The sequence below is a fragment of the Coenobita brevimanus genome, chromosome 71 (assembly GCF_032717465.1).
Source record: "Coenobita brevimanus isolate Jiangsu-jjx chromosome 71, ASM3271746v2, whole genome shotgun sequence".
NCBI classification, from domain to species: domain Eukaryota; kingdom Metazoa; phylum Arthropoda; class Malacostraca; order Decapoda; family Coenobitidae; genus Coenobita; species Coenobita brevimanus.
In genome coordinates, this window is record NC_137024.1 from 30,288,699 (window position 1) to 30,309,869 (window position 21,171).

General features: G+C 40.9%; 1 protein-coding gene across 1 annotated transcript in view; it reads right to left on the minus strand.

The window, feature by feature from the left end:
* Positions 1 to 2,105: 2,105 nt before the first annotated feature.
* ChLD3 (Chitin and LDLR binding deacetylase 3) overlaps positions 2,106 to 21,171 on the minus strand; it is a 35,714-nt gene continuing 16,648 nt past the window's right edge. Inside the window, exons 6-11 of the mRNA XM_080277818.1 lie at positions 18,883 to 19,088; positions 16,392 to 16,513; positions 6,500 to 6,729; positions 4,108 to 4,278; positions 3,050 to 3,181; positions 2,106 to 2,252 (exon numbers count right to left, since the gene is read on the minus strand). Of these exons, the coding sequence (XP_080133944.1) occupies positions 2,106 to 2,252; positions 3,050 to 3,181; positions 4,108 to 4,278; positions 6,500 to 6,729; positions 16,392 to 16,513; positions 18,883 to 19,088 (1,008 nt within the window). The remainder of the gene's footprint in view (positions 2,253 to 3,049; positions 3,182 to 4,107; positions 4,279 to 6,499; positions 6,730 to 16,391; positions 16,514 to 18,882; positions 19,089 to 21,171) is intronic.

The window sequence follows — 21,171 nt, forward strand, 5'->3', positions numbered from 1 at the left end:
TTTATTATTATTATTGTGGTAGATGGGGATGCTCACCATCCACACTCGATGTAGTGCTGCTTTCGGTGTCTTCCGTTTCCTCTCCCATTCTTCCTCTTCAGTGTTTTTTTCCTTCATTCTCTTCTTCCTTATGCCTATGGGTGACTCTACACTGAGTGACAAATCAAATGGTTTTCTCAACACCAGGAAACCATTTAATACGCTGGGTGGTAACCACTTAACCAAATTATGGCGCCTGGTAGTTTAGTGGGTAATTAAGGTGCTCCAATCTGATTGAGCCGGTGTAGGTTTACTGTATATCCAAGGGGTGGTTGGGGTTTATTGCTCACGTAATGCCACTCAGGGATGAGTGAGGCTGGTCACTCATCTTAAATGTCAGGACCAACTTGCCTAGCCCCGGGTTCCTACGCTCCTCTATGGGGCGACATAGGATTGGATGATGGATGGATGGATGGATTATAATAACAACAACAATAATGATAATAATAATAATAATATTATTATTATTATTATTATAACTTTGCAAAATACCTCTGCTCACAAATAGCAGCCTAACTGGCAACTACTTGTAACTGAAAAATACGAGAAGTACTTTAAGCCTTCCAGTATTCCTATCTAGCATTTCCCGCTTCTCAACAGTATTCCGACAGAAATTATTTAATAAATAATAATGGTTTATTTTAGTTGGTTATTGAAGCCCTTTTCTTTTCAGTCTTATGTTACTAAAAATTATTGTCTGCTGCCATACTAGTTTTAATCCTTGCAAATTTTTCCTGAATATCCCTGAACGATTGTTTTGAAATTTAAATTCGTTCTGTGAGGATTTCCTGTTATAATTATTTACTTCCCACAATTTTGAAATGTATAGGTATTTTGTTAGTTTGCCTTTTTTTTTCTCTTACAGTATTACAAAATAGGGTTCATCTTGTATTTTGGCATTATTGTTTTCTGTTAAAATTTTATAAATTGGGTTTTATCTTAAGATATTCTGTCGACTGCCAAGCTAAATAGGGTTGCCAAACCTTTGTCAAGTGCTTCTCTGTTTACAGGGATCACTTGCAGTGTTCGTTATCACCCACCTTTACCAGTGTTTAGTGTGTCTGAAATGTCATAAAATGAAAAATTTGGGTTTGCACTTGGAGTGCTTTGTACGAGTTAAGATAAATCCCATAGGTTGTATGTGCCATGTTTGGTACCAGTCATGCGTGATAACCAAGAGATGAGTGTATATTACACTTGCAACCAAATTAACCTCCTGCTAGCTTTGTCATCTTCCATACCTTGTTTTGTCATACGCTCATTTACTACATCCACCCACCTTTTTGGCCTACAACATCTCTTCAGAGATTGCTGTGAAGAATTCTTCCTACACCAGAATCAACTTATGTACATCATCAACCATGTCACTGAAGGTTAATTAACAACAAAAGCACTCCTTGTGCATTGCTTAGTCAGGGAGAAGTTAGAATAAGACTGGCACTGGGATCTTACCAAAAGTCAAATACCAGTATGCTTGATGTAATGAAGTTTTTGTCTTGCAGAACTAAAACAGACCAGAATAATCCACAACCTAAAAGTAGCATTTGTGCACCATGAAGTTTCTCGTATTTCTAGAGCCTGAGCTTTACAATATCCAGGTTAAAGAAAATGTACATAAATGAGGACTTGTGCATTGTGGAAATGAAATCTAATAACAGCATAATTGTGATCAGTCAATAATATCGTGAAGTACCAGATATCAGCAGTCCATCAATTTTATGACAACATATCCCAAGGTTCACATCTTACCAAAAGCAAAACACAGATTTGAAGAATCCATATAATGTAAAACATAAAATATTTACAGCACAACAAAGTAATATAAATAAAGTCAACAAATAACAAAAAGTACTTGTACACTTAACACATAAGTTATATAGTATGATATATTTCTGATAAAAGTAACATATGCAGTACAAATTACCAAACTATAAAATGTAATGAAAATGATGTGATTTGATTTTTAGTTCATTCAGCTGTCATCTGCAGTACAGTACTATACAAGACCTTATAAATAATGGCAAAAGCTTTTATGATGATATAATGAAACGCATTAGCTGATGTCACTACAGGTTGATGCCAAACTCGTTCTTGAGCCAGGGGTAGACGTCAGGGCACTCAAAACACGTATGAAGATAGCGATCGCCACGCAGCAGCCGATTACGTAGTTTGCAAGCACGACCCAACTGACACGCCTTGTCCTCTGCTGGCACCTAGGGGAAAAATGAATGGCTTTAAACATCATGAATCCAATGATGTCATTTTATTTTTTCTTGCTATCTTCATACAAGTTTATTTACCTTAAGCTAGAGTACTTGAACTAGATAGGTCAGATTTAACCTTCATTAACCTCTTCTCTACAAGATGTCTTCCCCAAAATAAAAAAAAATATATATATTTTCGTGGTACCAAAAATAATATAAAGATTACTAGTATGTTTCTGAGATGGACTGAATACAAACAGCTACTTCCTCAAGGGTGAGGGTGCTAATTCCATATAGTTGTGAAATGAATACCTGACATGTTATTATTAGGTTGGGTTGATGCAAAAAGGCAATACAGGTACAGCCTTCAAAAAGGTACTGTGCCCTTTTCACAATTTTCTGAAATAACGTGGCAAAAGGGCTAGCCTTTGAAGATAATGTTAATATTACCCATGGTGGTTTTAGTACTCTTTCATTACATAAAACAGGACAGTACAGGCTGTTTTATAGTCTGAGGTACCAACTTAACACATACAGTACTAATGTGTCTGAGGAATGTGTCGCATTTCAAAGCCACTGAATGCTATGGGTGCATTATGTCTACATTTTGAGGTGGGTGCGCATATGTGGTGTAACTTCTTCTTGAGCTATGGTTAGCTTGTTGACATCACATAGCTATGGCCATATTTACTGTTACATAAATTTAGGTACAAAAAAATTTAATCTTAGAGTATTATTAAGAACTTAGAGGTTATAGTCTGGTATTCTAAGACTATCTTATAATGATACTGGAAACACAGACTCACTTGTTTAGCACATTTCCAAGGCTCAAAGGCATTCATCTGTGAGGAAGGGGTGGGGTCTCTCATCCACTTTATGACCTCCTGGTTATTTACGATCCACACATCAGGCATCTTCGAAAGCTCGTCCAGGAAGCGCTGACATAACAGTGAAGATTAGAAATGGTTCACTGCTATGCTGCTTTCAACCCTGTCACTCTGAAGGGAATTTCCTAATCTGAATATAGTTTACTGTCATTGCCTGATCATAACCAGAATGAAATAGACTTAATCATACCGAGAGGGTTCATGGCAATAACATACCTTAAGTTACTGAACTTTTCACTTCAAGACATCTCCATCACAAAGTAACTGCTTTATTACAGTTGCCAAAATAATAAACATAAAATGAAAGGTATCACATTACTTGTACTAAAGGGGTTATTACAGTATGGTACTGCATATACTCGTATTTCTAGCTTCTCAAGATGGGCTAATTTAACATTACGTAATAGGAAGATTTGGCAGTACAGTAAAATAAAATTTTAATGGTCACATGATCTCACACATGAAATATATGTAATACAGTAATCATAACAGCTAGTCCCATATTACCCCTTGTGAAGTATAGGGGCCTGAAGCTTTACCCTAGCCAAGAACATTTTATAACCTATCCTGTGCCTCTGGTGGCAGTAGAGATTCGTCAGTAAGCACAGCATCTGACCTTCACTCCAAATGGTGCCGTTGATTATTAGACAATGACATTATTAACCAACAAGTAGTATGGTACTAAGTAACTGTTTTGTGATGATTTGAACTCCTCTGTAAGTAAGACAACTTCCCAAGTGCATGGGTTTCATCCCGAGAGGTTGACTGGAGGCTGTTCATGACTTCTGCATGTTATAAAGAGGGGTAACATGCAATTATTTAGCCTCACACCTTACAGCAGTCACTACCTCACTTAGCTCCCACACCTACCTACCTACCTACCTACCATTTGCAGTTATATACCCAGCTACCTGATTCACCTGCCTGCTGCCTTCATTATGCCTACAGTTTCTGTGCAATCCTCTCATTTCACATACCTTCATCCCTTTCATGTTGTGCTTGACCTTAAACCAGATGGTGTGGAAGTAGAGGCCAAGAGGTGCACGATTGGAGTTATAGTGACGGCGGAAGTTGTGCATCAGCATTTGGTACACCTCCTCCTCGTCAGCAGAGGGTGGGCACTGGTCCATCATGGCACAATAGTATTCCTGGTGGTTAGGATAGCTTACATTAGGATTACTTAGATGCATTTTGGATTAGGATAAGAGTTAGATTACGAGTAGTTTGGTCTGTGCATAAAAAAAGTCCAAGCTAGTTTAGGTCGTTAAGTGAGAATCAAAGTTGAGTTAAATTTAAAAGTTGTTAGGACGGGTTTGGTAAGATAAGTGTCATATTTGGATATACATGTGATTCCTGATATCAGATGTAAATGTTGAGTTTGATATGCAGAAGCTATTTAATATCAGAAGTGCCTAAATGCTTGAAAAAGTATATGCTATTGTGGTTCTTGTTGTGGCCCCAGGCCCATGTGAATGTGAATCCAGTGGGTTGCAAGCTGATGTTGCTTTTATTTTGCAACCCATTTAGGGATATAAGGGGAGTGAGGGAACATCAGTGTAATCAACTAACATACACAAATTTTGACGGCAGTGTTTCATGCCTGTTTGTCTGAGCACTTCCCTTGCTGCATCACTGTCAAATCCCCTGACCTCAAGGTTTCTTCAAAGGATGTTATTCCACTTTTCCTTGGTCTGCCTGCAGGGGTTCTCTTTCACATTCAGATCTGTACGGTGCTTCACAGTCTCTTACACATTCTTCCCAAATGTACAAACCATCTTAGCCTATCTGAATGCATTGCAATACTTCACAAAACACTCACTACCCAAGTGTCTTCTTTATTCTTCATACACTGTTATGTTCTTCACAGAGACATTGCACAGCTGACTCACCCTTGTCATTTCAGTATGCTTGAGTCTGTGTATATCATAAATGTTAGCATTTCTCTACCATAGAGCAATAGATTTTCCTTCCCATTTTCATTTCGTCACTATGTCTACCCTTCTCTCTTCCTATTGCTCCCCCTCCTGTCACTTTCTGTTACCATTCTTTCCACTTCAGGTGGCTTTACACAGAATGACAAACCTAATGGTTACCTGTAACCCAAGAAACCATTTACAGTACTGGATAGTAACCACATAACCAAATTTAAGGGTGACGTGGAGCCTACTATGGTGTCACTGTTAACTATAGTCGCGGCGCACGACTGAGGTTGTCATTATCGTATCCTGACAACCTACCATTCAAAAGTGCGTCCGATTTCGTATCATATTATACACGAATCATAACATTAGGAACGAATTTATTATACACGAACATATTATACACGAATCACATGCGTCTCATGTTATACACGAAATCAGACGCACATTTGAATGGTAGGTTGCCAGGGCACCATAATAACAACCTCAGAGTCGCGCGCCGCGACTGTAGGTGGCGAAATGCAAATGGAGCATCCATACAAGAACCAAATTTCCACACATTTTTCTCCATGTCTTGCCGCAGCAAGGTGCTGTTAGTTGCAAAGGAACATCGGTTCACTGCAAGGGACTGCCCTGCAGGGGCAACTGCTTGCCTGTGATTGATGGGTCTGCTTGGCCAGACAGGCTGGGGTTGATCAACAACAACAACATTTCCCACACGCACCATATGATCCCTTCATTGTCAGTAGGGAATACATTTCTAAATTACTTCCAGCTGCTTTTGACTAGTCTGACTTACCTTTATTAAGTAGAATAATTGGGTTTGATCCATAAAAAGATTAGGTAAGGCTGGTTTAGGTTATGCTAAATGTTTGGGCCGTGATAAAGAAAATGCTTAGTTTACCAACATTGAGTCAGGGTGACTAATATTGGCAAGAAGCTGGTTTAATACAGTATGTGATATTTAAATCAGTTACATGCAGTAATTGATCCCCGATCTTTACAGCAATGAAGATGTTTAAGTGAAATCCCCAGTTTTATATTTTTCAAATTTTACCAAGACCCTTTTGCCCAAGTTAGCTTATTAAGCTGAATGTTAGCTGTAGCAGAATGGCTGCTCTGTGTGACTGAGTCAGTAACTGATAGATGTCTATTGCATTATGAGAAATAAGGGCAAAGTATTCATATCATGGGTCTCTCCATAACTATATAAAATTGTCTGATGGTAGAAAGAATTGAATACTAGAGGTGTCAGTCCTGAAGAGGATAGTTTATAATGGAAACTTATTATAATCTTTTCACTATGACTGTTGTCTTCTAAGTTGTCTGATGGTGGTTTGAAATTATAAGAAAATCATCACTCTGTTGCACTGGTTGGTTATCGGTCTTTATCTGAAATATCAAACAGTAAATTACTCAGTCCATGTTCAGTTCACCATCCAGCACTCACCCCTGCCTGGAGCTGATTAAGGACAATCTCCCATATGCCAGGGAAGGAACGAGAAGGACACTTTTGACCAGTGCCCATACACTTGTGAGGCATCTGGTAGTCTAGGGTGTATGGCCACAGAGGGGGGTTGGAGAAGGGAGCAGCCATGGAGGAGTCATATATGAAGCCAAACTCTCGCATCATGATAAATTGTCGGTTCCATCCCACACGTAGGTATGGCACACGCACTCCTGTAGCACGGGGAAAAATACAGTACAGTCAGTGACAACTAGGCAGGTTGGGAAGGTAATCGGATGAAGACGTAAAATCAGACTTAAAAGTACAATCATCCTTCATTTCTCAGAGGGGTTAGGGAGTACGGACACCCATGAGAAGCAGATTTCCACAAATTCTTGTGATCTATCTCCTAGGTCTAAAGGCCTGCTGAGCTGTTATTTGATTATGCGATGGCATAAAAACATTTTGCAGTGCTTCACAACAAGCAGCACATGTCAGAATCTACTAGTTTAAGAGTGTTTTGAGATGGTTTAGCAACACAGTAATGGTGGAGTATTGCATGCACTGTACACCCTGAGCTCTTGTGCTTGACGATGATCTACTCTGCAAGATGACTGTGGTAACGGTAACAACCAGAAAGCACTCAGAGAGCGCATACTCCCGCCAATGCCATTAAAAAGGATCTTGATCTGGATCCATGGAGATACTGTGGAATACATACGATCTGGATCCGTCCCTAAATTCAGTCAATTGTTTCTTGACCTATGGCCCAGTCTTCCACAAAATTTGATTGAAATTCATGGAGAGCTTTTGGAGATATTGTGCGGGATACATAGGATATGAATCTGTATTTGCCCAAAATGCAATAAATTTTTCTTGGCCCATGGCCCACCCTTCCACAAAATTTCATTGAAATTCATTGAGAACTTTTGGAGATATTGTGTGGACAGACAAACATAGATGAGTACACAACCTTTCCCAACTTCATTAGCGGAGGTAATGATGACGTTGACAATGACGATGTTGATGTTAGTGATGATTAACTATGCAGTTGCCAGTGACAGCTGAGTGATGAGATAACTCCATGGGATGATGAGTCTACAATACCTCAGTCTCATTTCCATTGTCTCCTTCTAAGGGGAAGGGATCATCCACATTGCCTGGTGGAGTTGAGGTGGACTGTGGTTTAGCTGGGGTGAAGGAAATAGCAGCTGGGTCAGGGGAATTAGGGATTCAACCAACGCTACCGAAGAACATCAGGATGAGATGTTATCTGTTTCCACCTCATAACCTCCATAATCTTGCAGTACTGCATAGCTGCACTGTCAAAGGCACGCATGACCTCGAGGATCCAAACCATAGAAGGATCCACGTCACAGGCCAGCTCCTTGATTGTCTCGAGCATGACAATGAACCCCTAAGTTATCCAAGGTCATGTCTCTTCTTCACCCTCAGCTCTACCTTCTTCGGCATCATCTTTCTCAGCTTCTGCAAATGAACAGTCTTCATTAAGTCATCCTTTGTCAGCTGAGTTTTCTGGTCACCGATGAACTCCATAACTTTCCTACTTGTCCTGAACCCTTCACCACCATCTTCATGTGTGAGAGCCATTGCTTTGTGTACTGCATCCATAATGATATCATATTGTGCGAAACCAGTACAATTATGCAAACATTCAGGTCAGCAGCTTCCAAAAAGCATATAACATTTCTGGTTTCATGGCCTTCACTGCTTCTTCCACAAAGTCAGGCAATCCACAAAGGTGTACTTTAACTTCATCTAATATAACATCACCTCCTGGTTGGGATTGCTGTTCAAGGCCACACGCAGATGAGTTATGGAGTATTTGACATAATGGCCTTGAATCCCTGAATCACACCTTGGTCCATGGGCTGTATTAACGATGTTGTATGTGAAGGCAGAAACATAAACTTCACCCCATCGTTCAAGACCTGCAGTTAATCTGGGTAGCCTGATGTCTAGGATAAGCAAGGCCTTAAACTCAGTCAACTGCTTTAGGTATTATTCCACGTCAGGCAGAAAGCAGTGGTGTATACTGGTCCAAAAACAAGTTATTGTTGATCCTCGCATTCCTATTGCTCATCCAAAATACAGGAAGAAAATTCTTGCTTTTGTGTAAGTGCCCTGCTGCACTGCTACACAAAAGCAAGATGTAGCAGTCTTTTGTGGCCTTAAAACATGGTGCCATGTGTTCTTCCAGCATGATGAAAGTTCTCTGTGGCATTTTTTCCCGAAGCAGCCCTGTATCATGCAAGTTTCACACCTGCTTAGTCCTATACCTCACCTCCTTTATTAACTTTTTTTTTTTTTTTTTTGGGGGGGGGGGAGCGTGGTAGCTCGGTGGTAGGGTGTCGGGCTCGTAATCGTGAGGTTGCGAGTTCACGCCCCGCCCGGTGGCTGCCGTGCTGGGAGGGGTAGCGCTCTCCTGTAATCCTAGCAGGGCTATATGATCTGATGAGGTCTAGTTCGGGGATTAATCCCCCTATTAACTTTTTCAACTCCTTTGGGAACTCTCCTGCTGGAGCTGCCTGTCTCATCATTTTTGGGTTCTTCAAGTAAGAACCACTGCATGAACCTCTCAAACCATCTCTTACTGACAGTGGTAGTTGGTGGTGACCATCATCCACTCACTTGATGTAGTGCTACCTACGTTTTCCTAAGGTGACTCCATACTGAGTGACAAGCTTAATGGTTTCCTGTAAACTAGGAAACGATTTAGTTTTACAGTACTTGGTGGTAACTATATTTGTATAACCAAATAATGAGGTGATGTGCAGCCTACCATGGTGTCCCTGTTAACTGGGTGAGAAACGAATGTGGCGTCCATCAAGGAACAAAACCTTCCCATACCTCGCTGTGGTGAGGCACTGTCCACTGCAGTAGAAGATTGATTCATTGAATAGGATGGCCCTGCAGGGGTGACTGCTTGCCTGTGGTTGATGAGCATGCTTAGCCAGACAGACCAGGGTACTCTACTACTATTACTGACAGTGAGTCAGGGCTGGCAGCATGGATGGGTGGGAGGGGGGCTGTGCTGTGCTAGAAGTGTAATAACCGAACTGAAACTTAAACTAATCACACTGTCCTGGCCGAGATTCGATCACAGGCCCTCGCTCTTGATGCGCACGCACTTTACCAATGAGCCAAAGAGAGGATACCCCACTTTGGTGCTAAGCAATGCGGGCTTTCATAAACCCCATTACAAGAGCATCAAGGTGGTGCCTTAAAATGCTTGTACAGGAACTTAGCCTTCTTCCATATGACGTTTGCGTTCACAGCAGTTTTGTGAGCCTGGTCCTCCAACCAGAGATAAAATGCACATTCTTCATCTGCACCAGGGCCCTGTCTCTCATCATTGTTACAAGCTTGGTACTAAATGGGGCACTAACATGCATCTCACCACAGACAGCCTTCTCATTTTTCTTTATGAGCTACACTGCATTTTCGTTCATGTCAGATTTGCAACAGATCACAGTATTAGATGTTCCCTTAGCACAGCTATCGAACACTTTCACCATTCTTTCAATGGTCATCACATTCCTCTGGTGCGTAGGAATGCTAGAAGCCTCAAAGACAACATGGCAACTGCTCTCTTAGGACTCACTTCTGTACAGTATTGTGTGGTGTACAAGCACGGTGTTGTGAAGTTATAAGCAAGTGAACGCTACATGGCAGTTGCGGATCTGAGTGAGGGAGCAGGGAACGGACATGCAGGAAAGGTGTTGCAGGTGAGATGCATACTTGTCATTCGGGGATGAGATGCATTGGAGTGGCAGAAAGATTAGTGCAAATGGGGAGAGGGGGTGAGTACAGGGCAGGCTGACTGGATGTGGGAATGGGAATTGAGCCTCACAGGGAAACGGTTACTTCCACATCCATCTAGAACCTTCCTTTGAAAATGAGATGCATGGGGAAGTGAGATGAGTGATGTGGGGAGGGGGAAGGAGGGGGAAGAGCAGGGCAAGCTGGCCGGGCGTGCAGGTGGGAACAGAGCTTCACAGGGGGAAACCTGTTGCTTCCACATGCATCTAGAACAGTGATTCTCAACCACCGGTAAATTTACCCCCTGGGGATAAAAAGATTATATGGCAGAAGGAAAATATTTCTTATCTGAAAATGAATCAGCAGTGCTCCTACTGATACTGCTTCTGGTACTTTTGTTTGATAGTGATTGTTTCTTCCTTTATCAAAGTTTATATCATGAAAGACCTTAATATTTTAGTATTTTTTTTTTTCTTCATGCCGACTATGCATTTTTTGTATGGGGGTGAGGGGGTAAATGGCTAAATACGTCAAGCCAAAAGGGCAAATGACAGAGGAAAGATTGAGAATCGCTGATCTAGAACCTTCTTTGGCCAATGAAGGTGACTGCCAGACCTGATGAACTGATTTATCATAAGATGCCGCAGTGATTAGCTAATACCGGCATAGTAAAATCCACAAGAAATGGGAGATAATTGCAAGTAATTAAAGCTAGTATAGTTACAACAATCTGCATATTAAAAAATATGATTATATAACAGTTAATTGAAACAGCCTTACATTGCGTAATGTAAGTACACTGCAGGCTTCAAAGTAACTAGCAGTTTACAATGCTCCACATTCTTTCATCCCACTGACATTACAGTTCATACAATGGTCAGCATGCCCTCGTTATAAGATGAACATGTGTTTGAAAAATCCATCGCATAATGATGTATATATCGAGTCAGTTATAACATGGATTCAAAGGAGATACATTTTTGGTCAAGGGTCACCCATCCAACAAAGTCTAAAAACAAGTTTCCATCTCACCTAAGCTAGTTGGTATTTCACTTCACTGCATTTCACTTGCTCCTTGAACACCGACACCACACTATTATTTCATCACTGACACTAACATACCCGACAGTGATGAGAACAAATGCCATCTTTGGATAAACAAATAACCATAGATGCGTGAGGATGATAGTGTAAGCCAGAGACCCTGTAGATAGTAAGAGATACAACAGTGCTACAGGTTTCTGAATGGCTGATGAAATGAATACCATTATGTGTCTCACCCCCAGTCCACTTGGTTACCTTGTTTGTAATAGTCATGGATTATTTTTACTCAGGACTGAGATATAATGATGGCATATATCACAGAAAGTACTAAAATATTACTCAGAAAAATCATAACCACGAGGAGCGATCCTTTTAATTTGTATAGGTTTTATGATTTTTGATCTTAGACTACTCATAGGACAGTCCTTCACATCGTTGCACTGAATACGAGTACTGTACTTTCCCTTGATTTATTGAACACTGTAGCTGGTCACTTGTAGGCTATTTATTAATGCTTGATTATTGTTCATTATAAACATCTTTCTTTGCACTGACAGTTCATGTATTTTTTGAAATCTTATATTTTGTAAAGGTAGTAGGTGGTGGCGACCATCATCACCTCACTTGATGTAGTGCTGTCTACTTTTTCCTTCACGTTTATCATTCTTTTTCTGTGTGTGCCGTCTGTTCTTATTCCCCCATCTTTCCTGTTACTTTTTATTACTCTTCTTTCCTTTTCTGGTGGTTTTACATTGGGTGACAAGCCTAATGGTTTCCTGTAAGCCAGGAAACCACTTACAATGTTAGATGGTAGCCATGTAACCAACCCATACGTGTTTCCTACGTGTCACAAGCGGGTTGGTAGAGGGTTAGTGCCCCTCCCAGTAAAACGCCTAACTCAAACGGCCACCCCATACGGAATTATGGTGCCCGGCTAGAGCTGTATAGAAGCCTTTAACATATGCGAGGAGACTCGCGCATGCACATAAAAGGGACAGTATAACTTTGCATTCATATGTGATATTTTTTAGGCCGTGGTTAGTATTACGGCAGCCGCAGCCTACACTCACAGACTACGCTTAAGGCAGCCTTAACCTAACCTAAACCACCAAACATAATCGCTAAATTCTAGCGGTTTAAGCTTGTAGCGGTATTAACCTAACCTAATTTAGCCTAACCTAACAACTCTAGCATTCATTATATGTATTAAAGCTCTGTAAGTGCTGCAACCGTAGCCCGTGAGTGTATGTGTATAACTACAGCTGCCGTAATCCTAAATACCTATCTATCTATTTGTAGCCTTAATTAATCCCGTAAGGGGTGGCCGTTTGTCTTTTAGTTGTTTTACGGAGAGGGGCCGTCCTGATTTGAACAGGCCCGGGTCTCCCGCCAATATCTGACTGTGACGTCACAATCGGTGGCCATTATTCCGCCAGGCGCCAGCCCGCCCGGCGGCGCCCGCCACAATATAAACAGCGAGGCACGCCAGCAAATTATTAACTCACTTAATTCAAAATTTTCCTCTCTCCCATCTGGATTTCGTTCACGGTAAGCCATACACGTGTTAACAAATATGTGTAGCCTTACTAGAATGTATGAAAAGCATCATTGCTATTACTGAAAGCATTTTAAATGAGAAATTAGAGGTATCAGACTGTCAACAGTGGATATCTTCTAGGTTACAGTAAAGTAGTTTTCGTGAATACGTTAGGCAACGAAATTACAACACGGCCTAAGTTTCTCAGTGTTCTTAATAACTGCATAATATATTTTGGTGGATCACAGTCGTATTGAGATGTTAATTTAGTTACTGATGCCTTCATTCCATGAAAAATAACCTAGGCTGCTCAATGGTAGCTTGATTTATTCTTTTATTTCTATGTATTCAGTGAAATATCTAGGTAACAAGGATATGAAGCGACAAGTATAGGCCTAGCCTAGGATAAGAAGAAACCTTTATAAGCCCAGCTCAGGCCAAGCAAAAATATTTATGGGCCTTGTCTAGGCAGGAAGAAACGTATAGGCCTAGCCCATGCCAAGAAAAATGTGCATAGGCCAAGCCCAGGCAAGGAAAAATGTTCATAGGCCTAGCCTAGGCCAAGAAGAAATGTGTATGGGTCTGCCCAAAGCCAAATGTAATGCCTTTGCCTAAATCTGGTATGACAAGAACTGTTAGCTAAATATGAATTTTAGCCAGGCCGGGGTCTATTTTATTGATACTTATGTTTCCTACAGTTTGAAGAAAGGGACTTAAAAAGAGAGTTGCGCTGGTTAGAGCATAAATAGAAATGAAAATATGATACAAGAAACGTATTATTTAAATGACAAGTATCAGTTCGGTAAAATTGCTGTTGGTCAAGTCTCTAAACTAATACCCATTATTTTGTATAAAACTAATTTAGTCCCCATTACAGTTAGGTAAAGTTGTTGCACTGTTTTATGGTAGAAGCTATTAGATGGATAATAAACTAATCTGACCTTACCTAACAAGGAGAGGAGGAAAAAAAAAACATTACCGATGATTGGAATATAGTTATCTAGCAATATGCTTATATAATTATATATATAGCTACATTTACCTATATCTAGCCTAAGAAAAAAAGGCACATTATATATGCGATGCAATGCAATTGTAGTCAGAAGCTTAACTTATACAGTATTCTATCTATCTATCTATCTATCTATCATCCAATCCAATCCTACCTTGCCCCATGAGGAGCGTAGGAACCCGGGGCTAGGCAGTTGGTCCCGACATTTAAGATGAAAGTGACCAGCCTCACTCATCCCTGGGTGGCATTACACGAGCAATCAACGCCAACCATTCCTTGGATATAAACCTTCACCGGCTCAATCCGATTGGAGCACAATAATTACCCACTAAACCACCAGGCGCCAAAATTTGGTTATATGGTTACCGCCCAGCGTAGTAAATGGTTTCCTGGTGTACAGGAAACCATTTGGCTTGTTACTCAGTGTAGAGTCACCCACAGGTAGAAGGAAGAGAAAAGAATGAAGGAAAGAAAGACAGAAGAGGGAGTGTAAAGTTGCCCATAGGCAGAAGGACAAGGAAAGAATGTACGAAAGGAAGATAGAAGAGGATGGAAGGAAAGAGGGATGGAGGAGAGGAAAGGGCAGACACCCGACAGCAGCACTACATCGAGTGGGTGGATGGTTGGTTGATTATATACATACACTGTAGTGTCTATATTTTCTTCCTTTGGTGTACTGTTTCTGCTTTCTTCAGCAATTCAGTTTTTTACCTGTGTGTGTAGGTTATTTAGGCCCTATACCTTATTTTTCAAATTCCCGGGGAATTAATGCAGATTTTATGTTAATAGATGCATTAAAAACAGTAAAGTGGACATAATATTGGGTTTATTCAAGTATGTTTTATTCAAAATCCAGGTGGACAAAAGGTGGGCCACCGACGTTGTTGTCAACCTGGATTTGTGTGTATTATTTTACCGTGCAAGTAAAACAGTTATTTTCAGTTTGTACAGTGATAAATAATCTTTACACAGACAGGTATCCTAATATCATAAAATTTGCATCTGAACACATCTATTCATTACAATGTTTTAGGCCTTAAGTTCGGGAACTGTAATTTTTAATGTTTATCATAGTAATAAATAATTAATATTAGTATTACCACTAATAATCAAAAATAAATAATAATGGCCATACATAAGTAAGCAAATATTATATGTGTACGCATGAGGCAAAGGGAGTGGGAATTTGTGGCCACCGCCTGTGACATCATCAGTCTCTCCCCCAGGCCTGTATATCAAGACGGCTTTTCACTAGCCCTCCACCAACCCACTTGTTGACACGTAGGGAGCACATATGGGTTGGTTATATGGTTACCACCCAGCGTTATAGATGGTTTCCTGGCTTACGGGAAACCATTAGGCTTGTCATTCATTGTAAAGCCACCTGAAAAGGAGAGAAGAGTAATAAAAAGCGACAAGAAAGATGGGAGAAATAGGAAGAGAGGAGGGAAGACAGAAAGAGAATGAAAAAAGTGACTGAAGATGTAGGCGGCACTGCATCAAGTGAGTGGATGATGGTCGCCACGACCTACAACCCACTGGCAAGTTTTTATTGAATATTTCAGTGGCTTGAATGGTCCATGATCTTAACCAAATCTTACAAGTTTACCCAGACATATATACTATTCGTGATAGTTATATGTTTCGGGGCCCAGGAGCGAGTCAGGGTCCTCCGCTAGGTTGCAGACAAAATATGAGTCTCATTAAGTGCCCACCACAGTGGAATGTACTTAGGCCTATCAGATTTCTATAATGACTTAGTTATTGACTTCTTTATTAATTTTACTCTACACACACACTTTACCGGCACGTATGTGTTCAGTGACCTGCATGCGGGTATAATAAAAAAAAAAAAATCGAAGACAAAAAAAAAGGAAATTTTGTTCTTTTCATAATGGAATGGTACTGTAAAAACACATTCCATTTCAATTAATCATAATAGCAACACTACAGCTTATGCAAATGTTTTTATGATCAGAGTGGACAGATTTATGAGAGCATGCCCATGCCCATGAAATGTAAAATGAATTAAGATATCCAGTTACTTGTTATTTTAATGACATTTGACATTTGTGGAAGTGATACTGTACTCCCTACCAGACCCAAAATGGAGTTGTTTTGCTCTTTATATCTATAGGGTCTAGTGTAAGCAAAAGTAAAGACTGTATCTCGACCAGTAAGGCTTCGTACAGGATCATAATCCTGTATGTGAAAATTCTTTCGTATATCGAAAAAATGCTTTGTCATCATATAAGTGATTAATCGGATACTGGTTCAGCATATATCGAGGGTTTGCTGTGTATTATGTTTTCATTCATTGTACACCCTGAGTGCCCAAATTACAGTCTCAAAGTTGTGTATTAATCCAAACATTCACACCTTACACATACCGTAATGTCATTTCCAACCACACTTAAACACTTCATGAAGAGTGGAGTTATTTACATTGGTCTAGTGCAGAACTTCATATTCAACAGAGCATCACAATCTCTACACACACACTTACATCTGCCACTTACCCCAGAGATCCTCCATACGGACGCCACCAAAACGGTTGATGATGTTAGCCTGGCCCACAAACTCATCAAACCAGTCCTCAATGGTGGCATTGTGCGTCCAGTAGTTCTCTGGACCACGATGGCTGGTAGGGCAGGGGAAAGGTTTATTTGCAAAGGATATAAAGTATGCTTAAGTCATGAATAATCACTGCGCACAAGTCTGAAGGTGTCATTTTCATGCCCTGGTAACCTACCCATCAACAGTGCATCTGATTTCGTGTATTATATGATACATGCGTGATTCGTGTATAATACATTCATGTATAATAATATGATTCGTGTATGATACGAAATCGGAAGCATTGTTGACTGGTAGGTGTCTGTCGGTGTGTTCTTACCTAATTGTATCTTTACAGGAATGAGTCAAGCCCATACTGTCCCATTTTTATCATACATATCCTTAAATTTATGAATTGTTTTGGTTTGGCACACACTTTCATGTGATAGTGCATTCCACTGATCAATTATTGCCCTGTTTGGGAAACTGAATTTCCTTACGTATCGCCTCTCTTTTTATGTAGTTTGTTGCAGTGTCCTCTTGCTGATGAATCCCCATAGGTTATATCCCATTGACTTCCAGGGCTTCTGTGCGGGGAATTTTGCAGGAAGGGTGCTAGGCGTACCACCCTGCGCCTTTCGGCTCATAGTCGCGAAACTCATAGATACCTACCCCGGGATTCCCTTCTTAATGAAATTTTGAAAATGCCCTGTTCTGTCCAATATTGAGAACACCGGGTGCTAATGGGTTAAAGAAATTGACAGATTTGCCAATGTTTAAACTCATTTATGTCTATTTTTTCATTCCCTAAGACGCATTTATACAGCATAATCATGTCTCCTCTTTTTCTTCTCTCCTGTAGTGTTGGTAGATTCTTTTTCTAGTCTTTCTTTGTACCTTAGATCCCTTAAGCTTGGTACCCATGCTGTAGCTGCCCTTTGTGCTTTTTCAATCTTATCTACAGTATGTGTTTTTTGAGATGAGGATTCCAGACTAATGATGCATACTCCAGCGTTGGTCTGATGAATGATGTTATGATCTTTCTCAACATGTCTTCATTTACATGTGAATGCTGTTCTCATATTATCAAGTAATGTATACATGTTCCGTACCTTCTCGCTGATGTGGTCAACAGGAGATAGTCTTTTATTAATAATCACTCCTAGATCCTTCTCTCTTCTTAAGGTGTCTGGCAACAGAAATGTATATGCTTGTAGAATTTTTTTGTATTTCGTGTTTTATCACATTAATACCTATTCTCCACAATTTGACTGTGAAGTGTGTAAATGGTGAAATCCAAGTGCCAGATAACAAAGATAGTACGGCAGTGTATGATTTAAATGTATAATGAGTAGTAGGGAGGACACGGAAGAGGATAATTAGAAACTAAAGGGAGGATTTTAGATTAGCTGAAAGATATTGAAGGAAGGAAAGAATAATGAAGAACTAGGACCAGGCCATAATATAGCTATGTGGCACTAAGGCTGGCGTTGAAGTGGTCTTGGCATGAAAGTGGTGTAAGGGAGATAAGGTCAGTGTCAATGTGAATTCCTTAAAACTCTTCGTGTCATGAAACCAAATGTCTAACCTGACAGGAGTAGAGGGAAAATAAAAGGCCGGAAGAAACACGGAAATATCACGAAGAGAGATTGGACAGAAAAGAGAAAGAGGACAGTAAGAAGAGAAAGATGGGTGATAAAAGGGCCCCATTTAGTCGCCTCTTAGGATAGGCAGGGAAACTGGGAAAAATTCTTCCCTGCCCCCCTTGATTGTGTACAGTTTGGTAGCTGTATGAGTGAAGGCAAACATACAGTATATACAAAACAGTTTTACTTACGGCGTGACGCCCTCAGTCTAATGACATATTCTTTCTCTTATTCTTGCTCTGTCTGTTTTTATTAAGTTATGAGTGATTTTTCAATCTGGAAGGGTTAGATATTGTCGTCATTAACTCCATCGCTTGAAGAGGTCTTGACTAAGGTGAATAAAGTTCTAGGTAGCAAGAATAAAAATGAAAAATTCCTTCTGTAACTGAAAGCACTGACTGAGGTCTAACTGTATTGAAATAAAGTAAGTCCTCGTTATATTGTGCTGGAGAGGGACGGCTTCATGTGATGGCACTAATATAGCCTGGCGGATCCACTGCCTGGTTATACAAATGTTCCTCAGCTACTTACCTATTCCTCTGAAAGGAGAATAGTAGACTGGGGAGGGGCGAAGTTTCAGCCTGCAGTCCAGTGGGGTCACATTTCAGATGAGCCTGGGGTTGCAACTACTACTTCTACTCTGTCCTCATTGTAAGTTGCCTATCAACATTTTATTGTTACCTATGAAGTTGTTTTGCCAGTCCTCCCAGTTTACAGTAACAATTATATGTGAAAACTTACAATATTTACAACACATCCCTTACTTGTAACGGGGACTGTCTGTACATTAACACAGACCAGAACTTACGTAATGGAATGCACTGCGATCTCATGTCCATCATTCCACAGCTGCTGCACGTACTGGTAATTGTTGTACTCGTGGGAGATGTAGAAGGTGCCGTGGATGGGGCAGCCGTTGGGGTTGGTACGGTCTTTTTTGAACACTTGTTTGTACAGGTCCCAGTTCTCGTAATTCACAGCATCGTCAAACGTTAGGGTCACCATCTGAGGAACCTAAGGGAAAGAACTAGATAAAACACTGTCTTGAGAGGAATTACACCAAAGTCTTGACAAGTGTCGGACGAGAGTTATGTACAGGTCCCAGTTTTCATACTTCACTGCATCATCCAACGTTAAGGTCATCATCTGAGGAAAGGGGCTAGTTACCACCACCGACTTGAGAGTAATTAAACCATAAACTTGAAAAAGCTAGTAATGAAGTGAAAGAGGTCACAGTTCTCATAGTTCCCTGCATCAAATGTTATGGTCAACATCTGAGTAACCTAAGGCTCAACCACGTTACTGCAAGGATTTAAAGCAGCTTATCAAGGAGTGCGGCTTTACCCTGACTCTGTATCCCACCAGCCTCCTTTCAGGGAGTGGGGAGAGCTGAGGTCCGTGAGCTGAATCTTCGTCTTGGAAGGTTCCCCATCCGTGCATGTCAGCGCCACCACGGGAAGATGACCCTCCCCAATTACAGTTCCTAAACAAAGTACGACTTACAAACAATCCATTATGCCCACACTACAGTGCAACACCCGCATCACAACATACTTACTCGCTTTATGCACAACACTGTCGCAGTGCAGTCAATCCTTCACCACAGCGACAGCATAAAAAGCACTGGGACTGACCAGCTGAAGTGGCTGGTTTCCTATAGTTTACTGAGTTCACACCCTGATGAACCTAAGGTTGCAGCAGCAACACCACCACCACCACCAGCAGTAACAACAACGGAAAATCTTGAGGAGGCATACCAGGACTGTGAAAATAGCTAAACCATCTGATATATAAAAGAGCTCCTGTGCTACCCTCACCCCCCATCTCTCTCTCTCTCTCTCTCTCTCTCTCTCTCTCTCTCTCTCTCTGTGGGGGGGGGGGAAGGACCTGCTCAGTCATTCTGCTGCAAGTGGGACATAGTGCATTGGGTGAGTCGATGGGTGAAAGCAAGCTACAGTAGGTCCATTTGGAATATTGGTTTAGGGAGGGTATGTATGAGTCACACATTGAAGGGGAAAAATAGACCCATCCGAGGACTGAGTAAGTCCTCCCCAGGGAAGGGAAATAGGTCAGTGGGGGAATAGGTAAGTCTCATATGAGGAAAATAGGCACATGGTAGGTGGGAATATAGATCCATGGGAGCTACAGACCCAAGTGGGGAAGTACTTCCATTGGGCAAAATAGGTTCATGGGGGAAACAGGTCCACGGGAGAAAATAGGGCCATGTGGGGAATAGATGTCTTCCCGTGGGAGAAGGTGGGTTCTTTGGGTATTGGAGCTATGGTTAGTCCACTGAGTAAAAATAGATTAAGGGAAGAAAATAGGTCTGAGTGGGGAACAGGTGTCTCCCCAGGGAGAGAAAATACGTGTGTGGGAAAATAGGTTTCATGGAAGACATGTGTCATACAGTACGTCCACGAGGGATGGCTGGTCCATGAGGGAAAACAGGTAAATGGGAGGTTGACCTCCAGGGGGTGTAGCCAGTGACGGGTTTATGTAGCTAGCTATTGTAAAAGGGGATCCCAGTCCTAGAAATTCACATCATCATAAAATATTATGATGCACCTAAGGAACCTGAGGTAAAGGCATAGTTAACATCTTCAGTACAGTGACATACTACTGTATTTAAATATATTCATGCTATCACAAATGTTTAGCTCAACTTTGGAGAAGTTAGATGAACACTTAGCTTTCATTAATCTTTTCACAACTTGACTTGAATGCCCTCCTAAACTGATAAAATGATCTGGTGGAAGCATAATAAAAAAAAAGTCTACATAACTTGGGCCAAAGAAATTAAGTCATAATACATGTGTATTAACCCGTGAGGGTAATTATTTATATAAAGTTAAGAATGATAACTGCCAATTACTTATTATTCTTTTGTTATTGTGGCTGTTTAGTGGTAGGTGGGGGCGCTCACCATCACCATCCACTCACTTGATGTAGTGCTGCTCTCGGGTGTCTGCCCTTTCCTCTCCTCCATCCTTCTTTCCTTCGATCCTCTTCTGTCTTTCTTTCCGTCATTCTTTCCTCGTCCTTCTGCCTACGGATGACTTTACACTCCCTCTTCTGTCTTTCTTTCCTCTTCCTTCTG